Below are 17292 nucleotides of genomic sequence, written 5' to 3' on the forward strand. Positions count from 1 at the left end.
ACTATGAACACATTTCTATTACAATTTACATATTTTGACATAGTCACTATTTTAAACATCCCCATAAAGAAATAAGCAGTTCATTCTACTGGATATTTGCCTACACTTGAAAACACTTCTTACTCTATAACAAAATCTTTCCTACAAAAGTTGGAAAGTAACTACAAAAAAAGTAGTTACTTTGCAGATCTCATGACTATAACAGAGTCATTAAGTAAAATAAGAAATTTTTCATTGACAGGAAAATGGTGATTAAGGGAATGGGTTTGTTCTACCAATTATTTGTTATGCTATCATCGTAGAGAAGTTTATTGAACTTTGGTAACTCAGTTTTCTTACCTATGAAATGAGAAACAATAATTGCACCTACCTCAGGGTGCCTGGGTGGCACAATCAGTTGAGACTCCAACTCTTGGTTTTGGCTCAGGTCTGATCTCAGGGTCATGAGACTGAGCCCCACACCAGGCTCTGCGCTCAGCAGGAAGTCTGCTTGAAGATTCTCTCCCTCACCCTCTTTCCCTCCCCCTCTTGCTCTCTAAAATAAATAAATCTTTAAAAAAATAATTCCTCCTATTTCATAGATTAGCAGTGAGGATTAAATGAATTAACATATGGAAAACACTTAGCACAGTCCCTGCAGAAACACTCAGAAAGGATAAATATTATTATTATTCTAATTGAAGCAGCCAACCTGTAGGTTCTCAAGAGGTTTGACAGAACTGAATTTTATTTTCTTATCTTTACAACGTTATTATTAAAACTATTTTTGTATGACACCCCTCCCCAATGTTATTTACAATATAAAGTAAACCAAACTATGCCTCTATGAACTTATAGTTTAATTTGAATGAAATATATCTGGACATTAAGATCAAACTGACAGCTGAACATAAATCAGCATTAAAAAAAAAACAAACTGTGTAAATAGAGGAGTAAATGCATCGTGTGGCTAGATCAATAAATTGGCAAATATTCATGCTGAGTAAAGCCTGGGTTTCCCCCAGGCTTTTCTATTTGTTATTATCAAGAAGGCTACATACAATTGATGGGACTACAGGCTCTGCTTAACAAGTAATCCTGACTATTTCCCAGTGAAGACATTCAAAATATAGAATGCAATCTATGTTCTAGGAGTAGGAGAATAATGTGTGACATAGTCTATGTCCAGTAACCCAGAGGTGGTCCCTAGCACTGTAAGGACTCACAGTGGGAACTTAAGATGTAAAGGAATAGGAAAGAATCTGATTGGAGGTCATGTATGAATTAATGAAGGTAGATGGTTTACTGAAATTCTAATTATAAGTGGCAAGGAAAATAAAACAAAAAGAAACCCAATTGAGATTGCTTACATTTGTTTTCCTATTTTCTTTGTTTTTGATAAAAAACAACTATCAGAAGATTAGTTTTCTAAATTTAATAATGGTAAGATTTCTTAAAAACCACAAATTTGTATGACACATTTTGATTTTTCCCTTAGCATTAACTACAATTTTACTGAACTTAATTTAAATGCTACAATATGATTCTTAGAGGATTCAGTTGAATTATCAAATAATTCACCTGCTAATTTCAAGCTGGTCCATTTACTGACAGAATTCATTTTTATTATGAAAACACACATAACTATTTCCAAACAGTTCCTCTTGTTCAATATTCTATTCAAAATGTAATTTCAGAATTACCTCTTGAAGAGACTTTTATGTCAAAACTGTTTATCAGGCAAATTAAAGTGGAAAGTCATTTTTGCTTATAATATGGAAAATGTCATCACTTTTAAATCAACAGCATAACACTAAATAAACACTAGATAAATTCCCATAATGCTAAATAATAAATTAATTAATTAAACACTAGACACTGTTGGAAAGAATTAACCGATCAGGAAAATATTTAGTTTTTTAACTGAATATTTGGTACAAGTTTAATAATGAGAGGATGGGGGAAAATTAGAAAGAAGGTAGAAATTAATTAATCTACCATGTTTCTAATATGTCTAATTGGCTTGGAGTAAGCATTTCACCTGTGACTATTGACTGCCTAAACATATTTCCAGGGTAAACAGCTATAAAGACTGTGAGGTCCACTGATATTGAAAGCACATAGCAAGGATTTTCATGACAATCCTGATGATACAGATGATCACACCATTATACCTCAGGCCCTGTGATCCAGTATGGATTTAGGAAATATGGTCATATGACCTAACTCTCACTACAGGCTGAAAGGAGTAAATAATGTTGGGGGAGGGGAATAACAGTCCTAGAGCTGGAGGTCCAAGAGCTGTACTGCAAAAAAGACAGCAATAAAAATAGTCACAGAGAGGCTCCTGGGTGGCTCAGATGGTTGGGCGTCTGCCTTCAGCTCGGGTCATGGTCTCCAGGTCCTGGGATCGAGCACATCAAGCTCCTGGCTCAGTGGAGAGCCTGCCTCTCCCTCTCCCTCTTCCTCTCCCCCTGTTGTGCTCTGTCTCCCTCTCTCTCTCTCAAATGAATAAATAAAATCTTAAAAAAAAAAATAGTCACAGAAATATCAGAAGAAAAGCTAGAGTGAGATCATCTATTTAGAAAACTCCAAGAAATAAGAATATGAGAAAGAGAGATGCTGAGAAAGTCGTACACAGAAATGTAAGAGCTGCTCTCAATTGAGAGGAATTCACAGACGCTATAGCAGGAAAAGGATTAGACAGACAGCTGAGTAACAGCCATGTTGGGTTCTCCCCAGAAACCTACTCCCTGGACTAACAGCAGCAGCAACACCTGGGACCTTGTTAGAAATGCAGGTGTGAAGGCCCCAGCACAGTTTTACTGAATCTCTAAAGGGTGGGACCCAGTAATCTGTGTTTTAACAGTCCTCCTGCTGGTTCTGAGGCCAACTAAAGCAGAGAACCGCAGGTTTAGAATATCTAAGGAAACTTTAGCTTCCATTCTTTATCTGGAGCTACCTTAGTTGCCCTTTATAAATGGGCAAGTGCTGATATAAAAAATATAGATATATAACTCCTTCTCAACTACACACAGGACAACTACTCATTTTCTGGGTAGAAGGTATTCAAATTTCTTGTGCCACTCAATTCGCTTAGGAGCAAGCCATCAGCACCTGCCTTCAATGAATATCAGAAAATAAAAATTAAATTTAGTCCTGGTAGGGCGCCTGGGTGGCTCAGTTGGTTGAGCGACTGCCTTTGGCTCAGGTCATGATCCTGGAGTCCCTGGATCGAGTCCCGCATCGGGCTCCCTGCTTGGCAGGGAGTCTGCTTCTCCCTCTGACCCTAACCCCTCTCATGTGCTCTCTCTCATTCTCTCTCTCTCAAAATAAATAAATTTAAAAAAAAATCTAAAAAAAAAAAAAATTTAGTCCTGGTAACCAAACACAAGTAGAATACTAGATATGCTGTACCTCAAGGTTATATTATACACACACACACACACACTTCATAGGAAGCACTTAATATGATAATATTAAGTATTTTAAAGTATTGTTTTATCAGTTCCAACAAATGAAACATAACCACTTTAAAATAAAAATAATTTAAGGAATATGGAGGTACAATAATAAAGCTTCAGATCTCTGTCTTCTCTCTGTCTTTTCCTAAGATATAGGTAGCTGCAAAAGTGAATTATTAAACTTATTATTATTAAATATTATTTAAAAAGAGGGGTGCCTGGGTGGCTCAGTCAGTTAAGTGTCTGCCTTTGGCTCAGGTCATGATCCCAGGGTGCTAGGATCAAGTCCCACATCAGGCTCCCTGCTCACCGGAGAGTCTGCTTCTCCCTCTCCCTCTGCCACTCCCCCTGCTTGTGCTTGCTCTCTTTCTGTCAAATAAATAAATAAAATCATAAAAAAAGAAAAAAATTATTAAAAAAGAGAGAACCTTCAGAGGGGAGGGGGTGGGGGAAGGGTAGCCCGGTGATGGGTATTAAGGAGAGCACATGTTTTAATGAGCACTGGGTGTTATATGCAAATAATGAATCATTGAACACTACATCAAAATAATAATAATAAAATAAATTTTAAAATTTTTAAAAAATAAAAAAGAGAGAAGGGCTGATGCAAAAAATAAATAAATACATCTTATAACGTTACATGGTCCTTACGATGGTGACTTGTAAAGAAGAATAATTTCCATTTCAGAGTGAGTGCCATTATAAGCTCTCCATGCTGGCAAGTTCACCTTGTTAAGTGAGTTACTTGGTCATATATGTCACTGTATTAATGGGCAGTGTTTTATGGCTATTTGACTCCAACTAATTTTTATTTCATCTTTTTAAACCAAATTAACTACTTATATCCACAAAGACTACTAAACACTCTGACATTTTCCTAATTTCATAAAATGATCAAGAATGCTAGGGATATACTAAAAATATTTTTTGTTTATTTCCCTTTTTATAATCTTTATATCCTGACATGAAATACATTAAAAATTCCTTTAGTCTCCATGAGCCCAATGATAACGTCCTCAATGTAACTTGAAATTAGGTACGAAATTGTTTATGATTTTGAATACTGCCTTTAATATATTTTCTTACATTACATTATATAATGTATGTGTATATATATATATATATTAATGGCATGTGCTACTAAACTTTTTCTCCATAGATGAAGGGAAAAACATAGCTAGGATTAATACAGTTTTTAAGTGCAATTCTATAATGGTAGAGATTTTACTAAGTAGTAGGTTAAGTTTACTCATAAAAGTTGTTTTATTTGAGCTGTATTTTAAGAAATGTTTTGAAAGTTATTTGTTACTGTTCTCATCAGAATTTTTTAATTAAATGAAAAGAAAAAGAAAATCTATAATCTAAACTCCCATTTTTTTTAGTCCATAGAATATTCTGGGAAAACATACACATATACTTTTTAAAAATTTATTCTGAAAGGGAGAGAACGATTTTTGAAGACTTCTCTGAACTGATTTTCTCCTCTTTTGTTACAGGTATCCATTTTTTCAGCTCTATTAATCTTTTAAAACAAACCAAAAAAAAAAAAAATGGATTTCTTAAACTCATCTGATCAAAACTTGACCTCAGAAGAACTGTTAAACAGAATGCCATCCAAAATTCTGGTGTCCCTCATTCTCTCTGGGCTGGCCCTGCTGACGACGACCATCAACTCCCTTGTGATTGCTGCAATTATTGTGACCCGGAAGCTGCACCACCCAGCCAACTATTTAATTTGCTCCCTTGCAGTCACAGATTTTCTTGTAGCTGTCCTGGTGATGCCTTTCAGCATTGTGTATATTGTGAGAGAGAGCTGGATTATGGGGCAAGTGGTCTGTGACATCTGGCTGAGCATTGACATCACGTGCTGCACGTGTTCCATCTTACATCTCTCTGCTATAGCTTTGGATCGGTATCGGGCAATCACAGATGCTGTGGAGTACTCCAGGAAAAGGACTCCCAAGCATGCTGGCATTATGATTACAATTGTTTGGATTATATCTATTTTTATCTCTATGCCTCCTTTATTCTGGAGGCACCAAGGAACTAGCCGAGATGATGAGTGCATCATCAAACACGACCACATTGTTTCCACTATTTACTCAACGTTTGGAGCTTTCTACATCCCATTGACATTGATTTTGATCCTCTACTACAAAATATATAAAGCAGCAAAAACGTTATACCACAAGAGACAAGCAAGTAGGATTGCCAAGGAGGAGGTGAACGGCCAAGTCCTTTTGGGGAGTGGTGAGAAAAGCACTAGACTAGTCTCCACACCCTACATGCTAGAAAAATCTTTATCTGATCCATCAACAGACTTTGAGAAAATTCATAGCACAGTGAAAAGCCCCAGGTCTGAATTCAAGCATGAGAAATCTTGGAGAAGGCAAAAGATCTCAGGCACAAGAGAACGCAAAGCAGCCACTACCCTGGGATTAATCTTGGGTGCATTTGTAATATGTTGGCTGCCTTTCTTTGTTAAAGAATTGGTTGTTAATGTCTGTGAAAAGTGTAAAATTTCTGAAGAAATGTCAAATTTTTTGACATGGCTTGGCTATCTCAATTCCCTTATAAATCCACTGATTTATACAATCTTTAATGAAGACTTCAAGAAAGCATTCCAAAAGCTTGTACGATGCCGATGTTAAAGAAAGGTTATCATTAAAAGGTTGGGGATTTCTTGAGGGGAAGTAACTAAATGGATGCTGAATAATAAAACATTTAAACTTTTAGAAGGAAATAAATTAAAACTGCTAAAATTATAAGAATATAATTTATATTTTAATAGCAACATGACTATAAACTTATTGAGTAAAAGATGTTTCTTTTGACCATCATTCTAGAGTACTCAAATGAGAAGATTTATTGTTTATAAGCAATACTTTGCCTATGCAATGTCCCTAACAGGCTAACTGGAAATATATATTATAATTAGTATTATTAATAACAGTGATTTTCCAGGTTTATGGCTTATAATAATTATAGGAGAGTGTTCAATTAACATCTGTAATTTCTATATAATCCTATGGTTTTATTATATGATTCTGTTATTTTATAGGAAAGATAATTCACCACAAAGCACACATTTCTCCTACTTAACTATTCCTGTCCTTCTTCATCTTATCCTGGGAAAAACGGGAGGAGGGAGGAACAAACAAGGACTCCTGGGGTTCCTGGCTGGCTCAGTCGGGAGGGCATGTGACTCTTGATGTCAGGGTTGTGAGTTTGAGCCCCATGTTGGGTATAGTGATTACTTAAAAATAAAATCTTTATACAAAACAAAACAAACAAACAAAAACAAGGACTCCTAATATGACTGGAGGAAATGTCAAAGTCAGAGATTGATACTGTCTTTGTATTTAGATAGCAAAGAGTAATCATAAAGTGAGTTAGGCACTGCCAAATAATCCTGAATACAGAACTTGTACACATTTGACATATTCTTTTTTTTCAAAACAAATTCCTAGAATAATATTTTCTTAACCATGTATTACCAACATTTGAAATCAAAACCTTAGTCTAGTGACAGTAATTCAAGAGAGGTGCAGGGAAGGTGTTCTAATTGTCCCATGTTTATTTAGGAATCCAATTTAAGGCACTAAGTACCCTAGGTTACTCACCATAGTCATTATATTCCTAATGTCTTTCTTATATAAAATAGATTTCGTTTCTGTTAATGTTAACAAGTTCAGTTGCTAACTAAAATTTCAGTGGTACTTGGCACTTCAGCAGCTCCATGCCTTCAATTTAAACATTATATCCCTTTTATTAGAGGGAATGTGACAGGAATTCTTAGAACTTTCCACTGACTTCCAAAACATCTGTTTTTCAATTGGTAGAAATTGACAGGCAAAGATTCATATTATGCTAATTATAAATATATTTTTTTTATATATCTCCCAGTCACTCCCCTAGTTCAGTAAGCCAAAGCAATACCATAAATTTCTCTATTTATTCTCTTACTTATAGAAGGATTGAAAAATAAAATAACCATGCTTCTGAGAAGATTTCATTTCATTTGAACCAGCAAGTTGATAGACTGCCTTTTGGAAGGCATACCATCAACCAAGATCATTTGAAAAACAATACATTCCTTTTTTTAAGCTACATTTTTATGTGTATTTTAAGTATTATTTCCTGGTCAGGTACTTAAGAAATCATCAATTTTTTAAATGTATCTATGACACATTACTCTCAATCTAACAAATATTTACAGAGTTCTCATTCTGTTTAAGGCATTGAGATATACTGTATGGAAGATACAGAAAATAATGAAATACAGTTTCTCCCCTTAACACATTTACAATTTAAAAGGTGAAACACAAGGGGGTGCCTGGCTGGTCAGTCGGTAGATCATGCAACTCTTGATCTCGGGGTCATGCATTCACCCCATTGGGCATAGAGTTTACTTTAAAAAATAAAAAGGTGAAACAAAGAAACAAATGAACGTTATAATAGAAAAGAAAAAACAAAGCTCTGGCATTGAAGTTGTGTGCATAATTATGATGATTCAAAGGCAAAGTTGATCACATTTGATTGAGAAAAATCAGCAAAATTTCATAAAGAATGTATCGATAACAAACAGCATTTGGGTAAGAGAAATGGAAAAGCATACTCCAGGTGGTGGCAACAACAGGAGTGAATCCTGCCAGCACTTCATGGCTTTTGTTCATGAAATAGCAATGCATTTGGCAGCTATTTAGGACAAAAGAAGAGATGAAAAGAGAAATTGGCCATTATTGTGGCTGACTTTAAATGTCAGAAAAGGAAGTTTACAGTCAATTTGGTTGTCTGTCAGTGAGTGGTCACTGAAGCTTTTTAGTAGAAATATTACAAGTTTAGGTTAATTCTAAAACAAAAATATGTATATTTGAATGAATTTGAGCAGAAAGGGTATGGGTGATAATGACTTCTTGTTAGAAAACAAATCAGCAATCCATGCTAGCAAGAGGTGAAGTTCTGAACTTGATTCTGGCAATGGGAATGTAAATAAAAAAAACAGAAGAGAGACAGTATGGAAACAGAATCTACAGAATATGGCAAATATGTTAATAAGCAGACAAACGGAGAGACACTGAGATGACTTGCTCTCAACTGAAATGAGGAACTCAAGAGAAGGGGCCTGTTGGTGAAATGGTGACTTCTGTTTTGCATATGTTAAGCATTTAAAGACTGGGAGAGCTCACAGGCACTGCTGTGCAGATCTGGCCCAAATGAAAACAACAAGTTTATCTACTGCTCCTGGCCACTTCTTTTGTCCTCCTTTCTTCTATCTCCTGGGGCCCTATGCTATGTTGACAGTCCAAAGCCTGCTCTAGTCCCCGTCATTCTCTGCTTGTTTTTCTTACCCCTTCTCACTAAAATTTGATTCTGTGATTTATTCTTTCAAAGACCTTGCTAATGCAGAGATAATCTGTTCAATTAATTTATTTACACCCACCTCAGAAATTTAGTTAGTTATATGGGAGATCTCTAAGAGACACATAGCCCATCGACCCTAAGGAGCAAATCTCAAGCAGGGTGAGGCTCACCCAAATACACACACTACCATCTACTCTGAGCTGGACTAAAGCTCAAATCCAGGAAAATAATACTGTCAGGTCACAGGGAAGTTAAATCTCCCCTCAGAGCTCAGGGAGAATCAAGTTTATTATTTCTGTGAGTATGACGTAGTTTTTTTTTTTTTTTTTAATCCGAAGGGGCCATAACACATTACAGTATTTATCACTTTTTCTTTGTATTTCCTCCACATGCTGAAGGTACAGATCATGCCATCCCTCATGAACAAATATAAGTGATTTCTCTTTGATCTTTAAATGGTAGGTAACATCAGGGCTAATAATCTGCCATTTTCACATTAAAAAAAAAAAAAGAACGCCCCAAATTGCATCACTTAGGCCAAGTCACCTAACTGAGGTGTAATACCTAACCTAATTGCAGTTTCAACCTCTCACCAGAAATTAAGTTTTAACTGTTCAGTCAGGAATTTTCTGATAAGCACCAATGATGTAATCTGTCACCTGAGCCGCTCTGTCCCCCAAAGGAAAATGAAGTAATCTGCATGATAAGACCCCCTGCTCTTCCCCCTAAGGGAAAGTTACCTTGCCTGCTAAAACCCTTTTCTTTTACTAATAATTTCCTTTCCCCCCCCACCCTTCTTCCTATGAAAAACTTCCATTTCATACAATTCCTCAGAGCGCCCAATTCATGAATCACTTAATAAAGCCAATTTGATCTTCAAATCTATTCAGCTGAATTTTTGTTCTTTAACAGCATTTTCTTTGAAATTTATGAAGAACAGATTATACATAACAGGATGTACTCCCCTGACTATATAGGATTTATTCTCTCAATGAAAATTCCTCAAGTCACTAAAAACTTAAGATTTTCACAGAAGAATATTTTTTCACATCTATAACAAATGTAACTATGATAATGTATATATTTAACTGATAGGTAGAAAAAGAATATGTAAGCATCATAGAAAGTGGTTAAATATTAGATTAAAAAGGTTAACTTCCTGCTACAATTTCAAATATACCAGCACCAGAGATGTAAGTGGAGTTTTTATTTTTGCTCTGCTTCTTCTAAATATTTTCAAGTAAAGGATATATATAAAAGCAAGGACAAAAACACCAAAGGAAGATAGAAAGGCAAACTACTAGATACTAAATTCAGTTCAATACATCACTATGTACAAATTATGTTTGAAAATCCACTTCTGCTTATGAAGGGGACTGTCTTTATTTTACTGGTATAGGAATCTGGATTGCCTACCTTAATAGTTTTTTGGTTGTTTTGTTTCACAATAGGCCCATATATTTGACATAAACAGCTTATCCAGGCACTGGCAGGTCATGGGTCAATCTTTAATGTAGGCCCAGTTTCCATTTTGTATCTCTAAAACCAATCTTCCTTGCGCTTTTTCTGGTGCAACTGATTTCCCTCCCCCTCGATTCCTGGGCTCTAATGGTTCCCTGGTTGCAAGTGAAGAAAAACTTCTTTAGGGCTCAGTTCCAAATTCTTGCTTATATGAGTTATGTCAGTTCCAAACTTTAAAATTCCCTTCATAGATGGGGCGCCTGGGTGGCTCAGACGGTTAAGTGTCTGCGTTCGGCTCAGGTCCTGATCCCAGGGCCCTGGATGGAGCCCTGCATCTGGCTCCCTGCTCAGCGGGGAGCCTGCTTCTCCCTCTCCCTCTGCTGCTCCCCCTACTTGTGCTCTCTCACTCTCTCTGTCAAATAAATAAATAAAATCTTTAAAACAACAAAATAAAATAAAATTCCCCAGTAGCACCAAATCTTCATATTCATTGGCTCAATCCTAAGCTTGTCCCTCTGTATCCAAGAGTTTTGTGTCAGAAAAAAAAGAAAAAGAATTAATTGGAAGCCAATTACTAGAAAATCTGTTGTCTTGCTCTACCAAAAATTATGTGAAATGTTGGGGTTCGGGAGCAAACGATCAAAAAAGAATTCTCGAGACGTCTTCGGTGCAAAAAAAGGTGGTTTTATTAAAGCACGGGGACAGGACCCGTGGGCAGAAAGAACTGCCGCACTGGGGTTGTGAGGGGCAGCTGATTATATACTTTCAAGTTGGGAAGGGGTTAGGGATAGTGTAAATCTTTAAGGAATCTGGAAGCAAGGTTTCTAGGAGTTTGAGGGGCTAGCTCTTATTAGGATAATTCTTTCACTACTGTCTAGTAAAACCTTAGTCATGAGACCCTTCGGTTGTATATCAGTGGGCCATATGTTTGGAGGATGATTGCCAACATATATCCTGGGGGGGTAGAGATAAAGGAAGTTTCCAAAGTTAAAGACTTACACAATCCTGGAGGTAGGGCTAATGTCAAGCTAAGGTTGCCTTTTGCCTCTAGCAAAGTATTAACATTGAGTCAGTTGAGTTCCTGGAGGAAGGTCACTCTGCCTCTCTAAGCTACCTGTCAATGAGCAGTTAACTTGTAAGGAAATTAAATTTTTTTTCTATTTTTCTTTTGCCTTTGTTCTCCACATCAAATATCATGAAAGTAGGGGTGCTCTTATGCTTCTTGCTGAAATGCTTTCCTCTATATCAAGGAATGAACAGTTTCCTCATGAATTTAGACAAGAGTTTGTTGACTTACTGTCAGAGAATAAGGTTTACTATATTACAGTAGCAAGGACTGAAGGATTTTTCCTTATTATATTCTAAAGTCCTTCCAAAACAATCATGTTCAATTCAGAATGTGTCCACATTCATTTGTTTCGGAAAATTTGTTTCTAATCTCCTCCTAATAACTCAAATTATTACATTCAGACTTTTATTCACCAGAAAATATTTCTAAAGGCAAGTTAATATTTCTGTCATGAATAAAGTAAATATTTTCTTACGACATTGTGGTAATTTTTCTTGGTCTTATGAATCAGTATGCTTTCTCCATAAATTAAGTTATTGCTGGGCGCCTGGGTGGCTCAGTCGGTTAGGCGACTGCCTTTGGCTCGGGTCAGGATCCTGGAGTCCCTGGATCGAGTCCCGCATCGGGCTCCCTGCTCGGCAGGGGGTCTGCTTCTCCCTCTGACCCCCCCCCTCTCATGTGCTCTCTCTCTCATTCTGTCTCAAATAAATAAAAAACAAACAAAAAAACAAAAAAACAAAACAAAACAAAAATAAATTAAAAAAAATAAAATGAAGTTATTGTTGAGAGAAATATTTTCCAACATTATAATAAACGCGTGGTTATTGATATAGAACGTCTTCTCTGTATAAAACATGATAGTAGTACTTGAAACCCACCTGGGAAGGATAAACATTTTTCAGAATTTATACTCTCTGCTTAGGCCAGAAACCATAAAAATTCTGAGGAAAAAAATGTACATTATCTTTATCAATAATAACAGCAATGTCTCATCCAAGCAGCCTTTCAATAAAGCTGATATTTAGTCACAGGTCTGATTTCTGCCTTGGAGAGTTTCCACCTCTGCAAGGGCAACAAAATGACCTTACTGATTTATGTCCACACGGCAAAGCTTGCTATGACTTCCTTCCTATGCTCACCAATAGCCTTTTCATTATGTTCTAGTAATATTCCTAATTTATATGTAATTAATATTCACTCCTAAAAATTATACTTATTATATCATCATATTTTTATATTGAATCATTATTATTATAATGTATTATATTGCTGGGTCTGCTGCCTTGGGATTTCCTCTACCACAAACCACTTAATAAAGAAAAATTTTACTCATCCCCAGCCCCCCTCCACACACATACACATCAACAATTTCCTCCTTGCGTTGGTTGTCTTGGCTAGGATTCAAATGGATCTGTGACCATAGTATAGAAAGAGAGAGGCAGAGTGACTTTGCAGATGTTAAGAAGGACTGACCTGGGGATAAAAAAAAAATGTTCTCCTTAGCACAGCACATATTGAACTTGAAGATGAAGGAGGAAGAGGAGGAAAGGGAGATGTTTTAACAGAAAGGTAGAAGAGTAATTCCAGTATCAGATTTGTAAAACCAGTGTGCATAAGAATCACCTGAAAGGCTGGTGGCAGAGTCCAAAGATTCTAAGTGTGTAAGTCCAGAGTGGAGCTGCCAAAATCGGAGTTTTCAGCAAGATTCTCCCCTACTCTAACAAAGGTGGAGCATGGAGCTTTCCTACAGACCACTGCTTGAAAGCTCCTAGCTAGTTAAGTGTTCTGTGGAACAGAGTTAATAACTCAAACTGAAATTTCACCACCATTTCACTAGTAGAGGACCCATCAGAATCCAGAAAACTATTTTGCTACTACATGAGAAGTGCCTAATTCAAAACTGAACAGAAGTAAAAGTCACATCAACATTGCTGAGTGTATTATAAAGCATTCAGTTAGGGGAAAAAAAATAACCTATTAAAATCTATTTCCAATCAGTATGTTATTTAAATTTACTAGGACAAAGAATACAAGCTTTTCATCACATATGAAGCAGCAACTTAGAGGATTAGAAAACTCTCTATTTGAAATCAGCAAAGGCTAAAATGGGAGTCCTGATTATGCTAAATCATTATCTTGATGCTGAGCAAGTTTCATCTATCCTTCTTGCCTCACATTAGAGTTAAAGGCTAAGGAGATACAGTGAAATGAAGCCAACACCCTTGAAGAATGCTGAAGGACTACAAAATGTAAATTAGCATTCTTCTTCTTCTCTATGGTAGGTCTGGAAAGACTCAAAGCACATTTGACATGGCAACTGGTCTTCTACATTGTACACTGCCTTTTTCTGAGTATGGAGAGAAGCAAGTCCTTGATGGCCAACTGCGCCTGGCTCCCTCTGGAAGCTCTATCCTGGGTAGAGCAGTAATTCCTAACAGCCCTCTCTGCAGCTATAGAAATGCTGCCCTGGAGGGCCTCACCTTCCTTGCTCTATCCTGGCATTCCTCTTTCCAAAAGCCTGGCATCATCAAAAACATGTTGAGCTTTCTAGAAGGATGCAATGCAATCCTTCTACCCTATTTAAAATCATCACTACCATTATTCCAGCATTAATTTCTTCTATCAATAGATTCAGAGGTGATTTCCCGTATGTTTCAGGATTAGGGTTTTATTTTTAATCCTTTAAACACTACAGAAGAAGCTTTAATTTGAAAAGAGAATTCTAAGTTGGTGAAAACAAGACTGCAGGCTTAATTTTGGCTCTACTGAGTGTAAGAAAAAAATTACTAATTTATAATAAGAATATTAAAATTTAAACTACTCTGTAATGGCTCCCTATCGTTTATGACACTGCATCTAGACTCTCTTGCTTGTCTTTTAAGGCCTGGATATTAACAACAAAGATACTCTCTAGAAAACCTTATATCCCCTTATCCTACCAAGCCCCAACAAATGCTCTCTTCTTGAATCCAGTCCCCCTTTCTTCCGGGTCCTCACAATATGTCTGCTCATTCTTGCATCCATGGCTCTTGTAGCATTTTTTTCCCCCTTGCCCCTGAAGTGCCCTCTAGTTCCTTGATGTTTAAGCAGATTATTGTTCAAAACACAGAATAAATTCCACTTCCTCCTTAGACTGAATGAATTTGTATTCAGTTTCAATATTGTAAAGACACAGAATTGTCTTCACTAATTCCTTATCTGTCCTGAATATCACTAATTTCTTCATGAGTGTTTGGTTTTTATAGCAACTAAACGCAGTAAGCTACTTGAAGGACATATGTTTATTTCTTTATATTCCTTCTATACTTGTTTCAAATATCTTTAAATGCCAATCTTCTTTTCTAAGTAAATCCGGTCTATTTCACTGTGTACCAGTAGCTGAAATGTAGTTTAACAGTTGATTTATCGTTATTTCTAAATTTAACAAAAAGAAATCCCAATGGATTTTTATCAAAAAGGAAACTGAGAGGTAATGTGCGTTTTGCTAAAAATAGAAAGCTAACCCTTATTTTTCAATGACTAGGTTGTATATTACTGACAATAAAATAATGCAATACATGAAATTCATAGAACACGAATTTTTTGGCAATATCTAAGCATAATGATAAATTTCAATAAGCTATTTGGTAAGGATACATTATAAATCATATATGCACTATATAAAAATGCTTTAAATTACCTCTTTCTAAAGACAATGTTTCTAAATTGCTATTCTAAAACACATACAAATAAATACGCTTGGTCATATTAAAGTTCAGCTATTGGCTTTCAGCCTGCCTTACGTGAAATCACTCTTCTTCATATACCCTCCCTGGCCCCAGTCCTACTCTGTTTCACATTTTGTATGCGGATTAAAAGAGGATAGTATTTTAGAAGAGGAAATATCTCTGCAGTTAAGTACAAAATGCAATATTATCTTCAGCTCAAAAAGAACAGTTATTACTTCCTGGAAAATTCTAGAAATCATTCCGTATGTTTTTAAAAGCTGGAGAAACAACATTTCTTCACTTTCACTTGGTGAATCTTTGTAAAAGAGATAATAAGTAATTGAAACCCACACCTACCTCACCATCCTGTATGTCATTGTTGTCCTTGGATTCACAAATTCTGGTTTTAATTACATACTTCTAAAAAAAGGGAATAAAAGGCGAATTACAAGTTCGTATTTTTATCTGTGTTTTCATTTATGCTGACGTTTCAAAATACAAAACAACTCAGCAATGCCTTTTTGTGTTAGGCTTGATTTTTGTTTCTATTTATATCTTCCCATCAATCTAAAAGTTTAAATTCTATCTGTTCTACTTGTCATACTTCTACAAAATAACTAATATAAATGCATGCATGCATGCATTAGGAATTTTCTGTCATTTTCCCTGTTCTCACAGTATGCCATAAAAAAAATATCTGGGGGCTCAGATTGGATAACTGACTTGTTACGTTTGTATTTTCCGCTGAGAAATGGCTGAACTAGAGTTGTGTATGTACACTATTAAACCTGAGCCAACACTTCAAATGTATTTTCTTTCCCCCAGATCTTCCCATTGATGAAAAATAATATATAGTAGTTATTATCTTTAGTACAAAACAAGACATGAAAAACCACTTATTTATTTTAACAGTTTTAATAGCAAGTGCCCAAACTTTAGAAAATGTTCAAACATGAATTTTAATAGTCTATGGAATATGAAAGTCTACTCAGTTTGTTGCTGTTAAGAGGGTCATAAAAATAAATGTATGCTGGAATTTGATGTTGCTTAGCCTAAAAACATAGTAAAATGTGAAATAAACCATATTCTTCAAATAATGAGTGTTGGTTTTCACTTTATTGTTTCAAAATATCCAACGGCATTCTACTTAAAAAAACTACAAAGAAAGAATAAAAAATATGCCGCAGACATGGAGTCTTTTAGTGTCCAAATGTTTTTTCATAGTGTTTGTGGAAGCCTGAGTTATAAAGTGAGTCTCTCTTATTTGACCATATAAACTGGAACAATTTCCCTTATGGACCTTCACCTCGCTTCACTGAAAGAATTGACATTCTCATTTTTTAAACTCTGTGTTTAGAACAAGGGCAATTCCTTTTACTTTCCTGAATTAAAAAAAAAAAAAGTAAAAAGTAGTTCCCGAAATACTATTAATAAATAGCATTCAAGGGGCGCCTGGGTGGCTCAGTTGGTTAGGCGACTGCCTTCGGCTCAGGTCATGATCCTGGAGTCCCTGGATCGAGTCCCGGGATCGAGTCCTACATCGGGCTCCCTGCTCGGCAGGGAGTCTGCTTCTCCCTCTGACCCTCTTCCCTCTCATGCTCTCTGTCTCTCATTCTCTCTGTCTCAAATAAATAAATAAAATCTTTAATAAATAAATAAATAAATAAATAAATAGCATTCAAGTGCAGATGGAAAAGAACAATGGGAGTTCTCCTCATCTCTGCATTGTGTTCTATTCTGAGTTCCAATCTTTCAAGAACAGTTTTGAGTGGAATCATGTTGAATTATGTGTTAGGTTTTGAGAAACAGCTTCTTTCAACTTTTCCCTCTCAAAATAAAGGACAAAGTGAAGGAAGCGCTGGCACTTACAGAGCACTTAAAGAGGAAAAGGTTACGGTGCCAAAGAAAATGTTTGCGCATATTCCACAAAGATATATCTTCATTAATTATTAAGCAAACCGTATCAGAAGGAAACAATAGGGGGAAAAAAAAAACACAAACATTTGCACCCATTCCGAAATATTTGTGCTACTTCTAGAGAGGTGTGGGTTTGTTTGGTTTTATCTGGTCTTTGTTTCTTTTTCTCCTCCTCCCCTCTCCCGTCCTCCTCCTTCTTTCTATGACAGTATCAATTTAGTGTACACACCTGCGATTTAGATAGTGGAGTTTTGGGCGCCTGGGTGGCTCAGTTGGTTAAGCGACTGCCTTCGGCTCAGGTCATGATCCTGGAGTCCCGGGATCGAGTCCC

General features: G+C 36.1%; 1 protein-coding gene across 2 annotated transcripts in view; it reads left to right on the plus strand.

The window, feature by feature from the left end:
• HTR1F (5-hydroxytryptamine receptor 1F) overlaps positions 1-6193 on the plus strand; it is a 91069-nt gene extending 84876 nt beyond the window's left edge. For both annotated transcript variants that reach the window (XM_035015163.1, XM_035015162.1), the window contains one exon: positions 4940-6193. In XM_035015163.1, the coding sequence (XP_034871054.1) occupies positions 4994-6094 (1101 nt within the window). In that variant the 5' untranslated portion in view covers positions 4940-4993 and the 3' untranslated portion in view covers positions 6095-6193. The remainder of the gene's footprint in view (positions 1-4939) is intronic.
• The last annotated feature ends 11099 nt before the right edge of the window (positions 6194-17292 follow it).

The sequence above is a fragment of the Mirounga leonina genome, unplaced genomic scaffold (genome assembly GCF_011800145.1).
Source record: "Mirounga leonina isolate KUSES-001 unplaced genomic scaffold, KU_Mleo_1.0 Mir_169, whole genome shotgun sequence".
In the NCBI taxonomy this organism is placed as follows: domain Eukaryota; kingdom Metazoa; phylum Chordata; class Mammalia; order Carnivora; family Phocidae; genus Mirounga; species Mirounga leonina.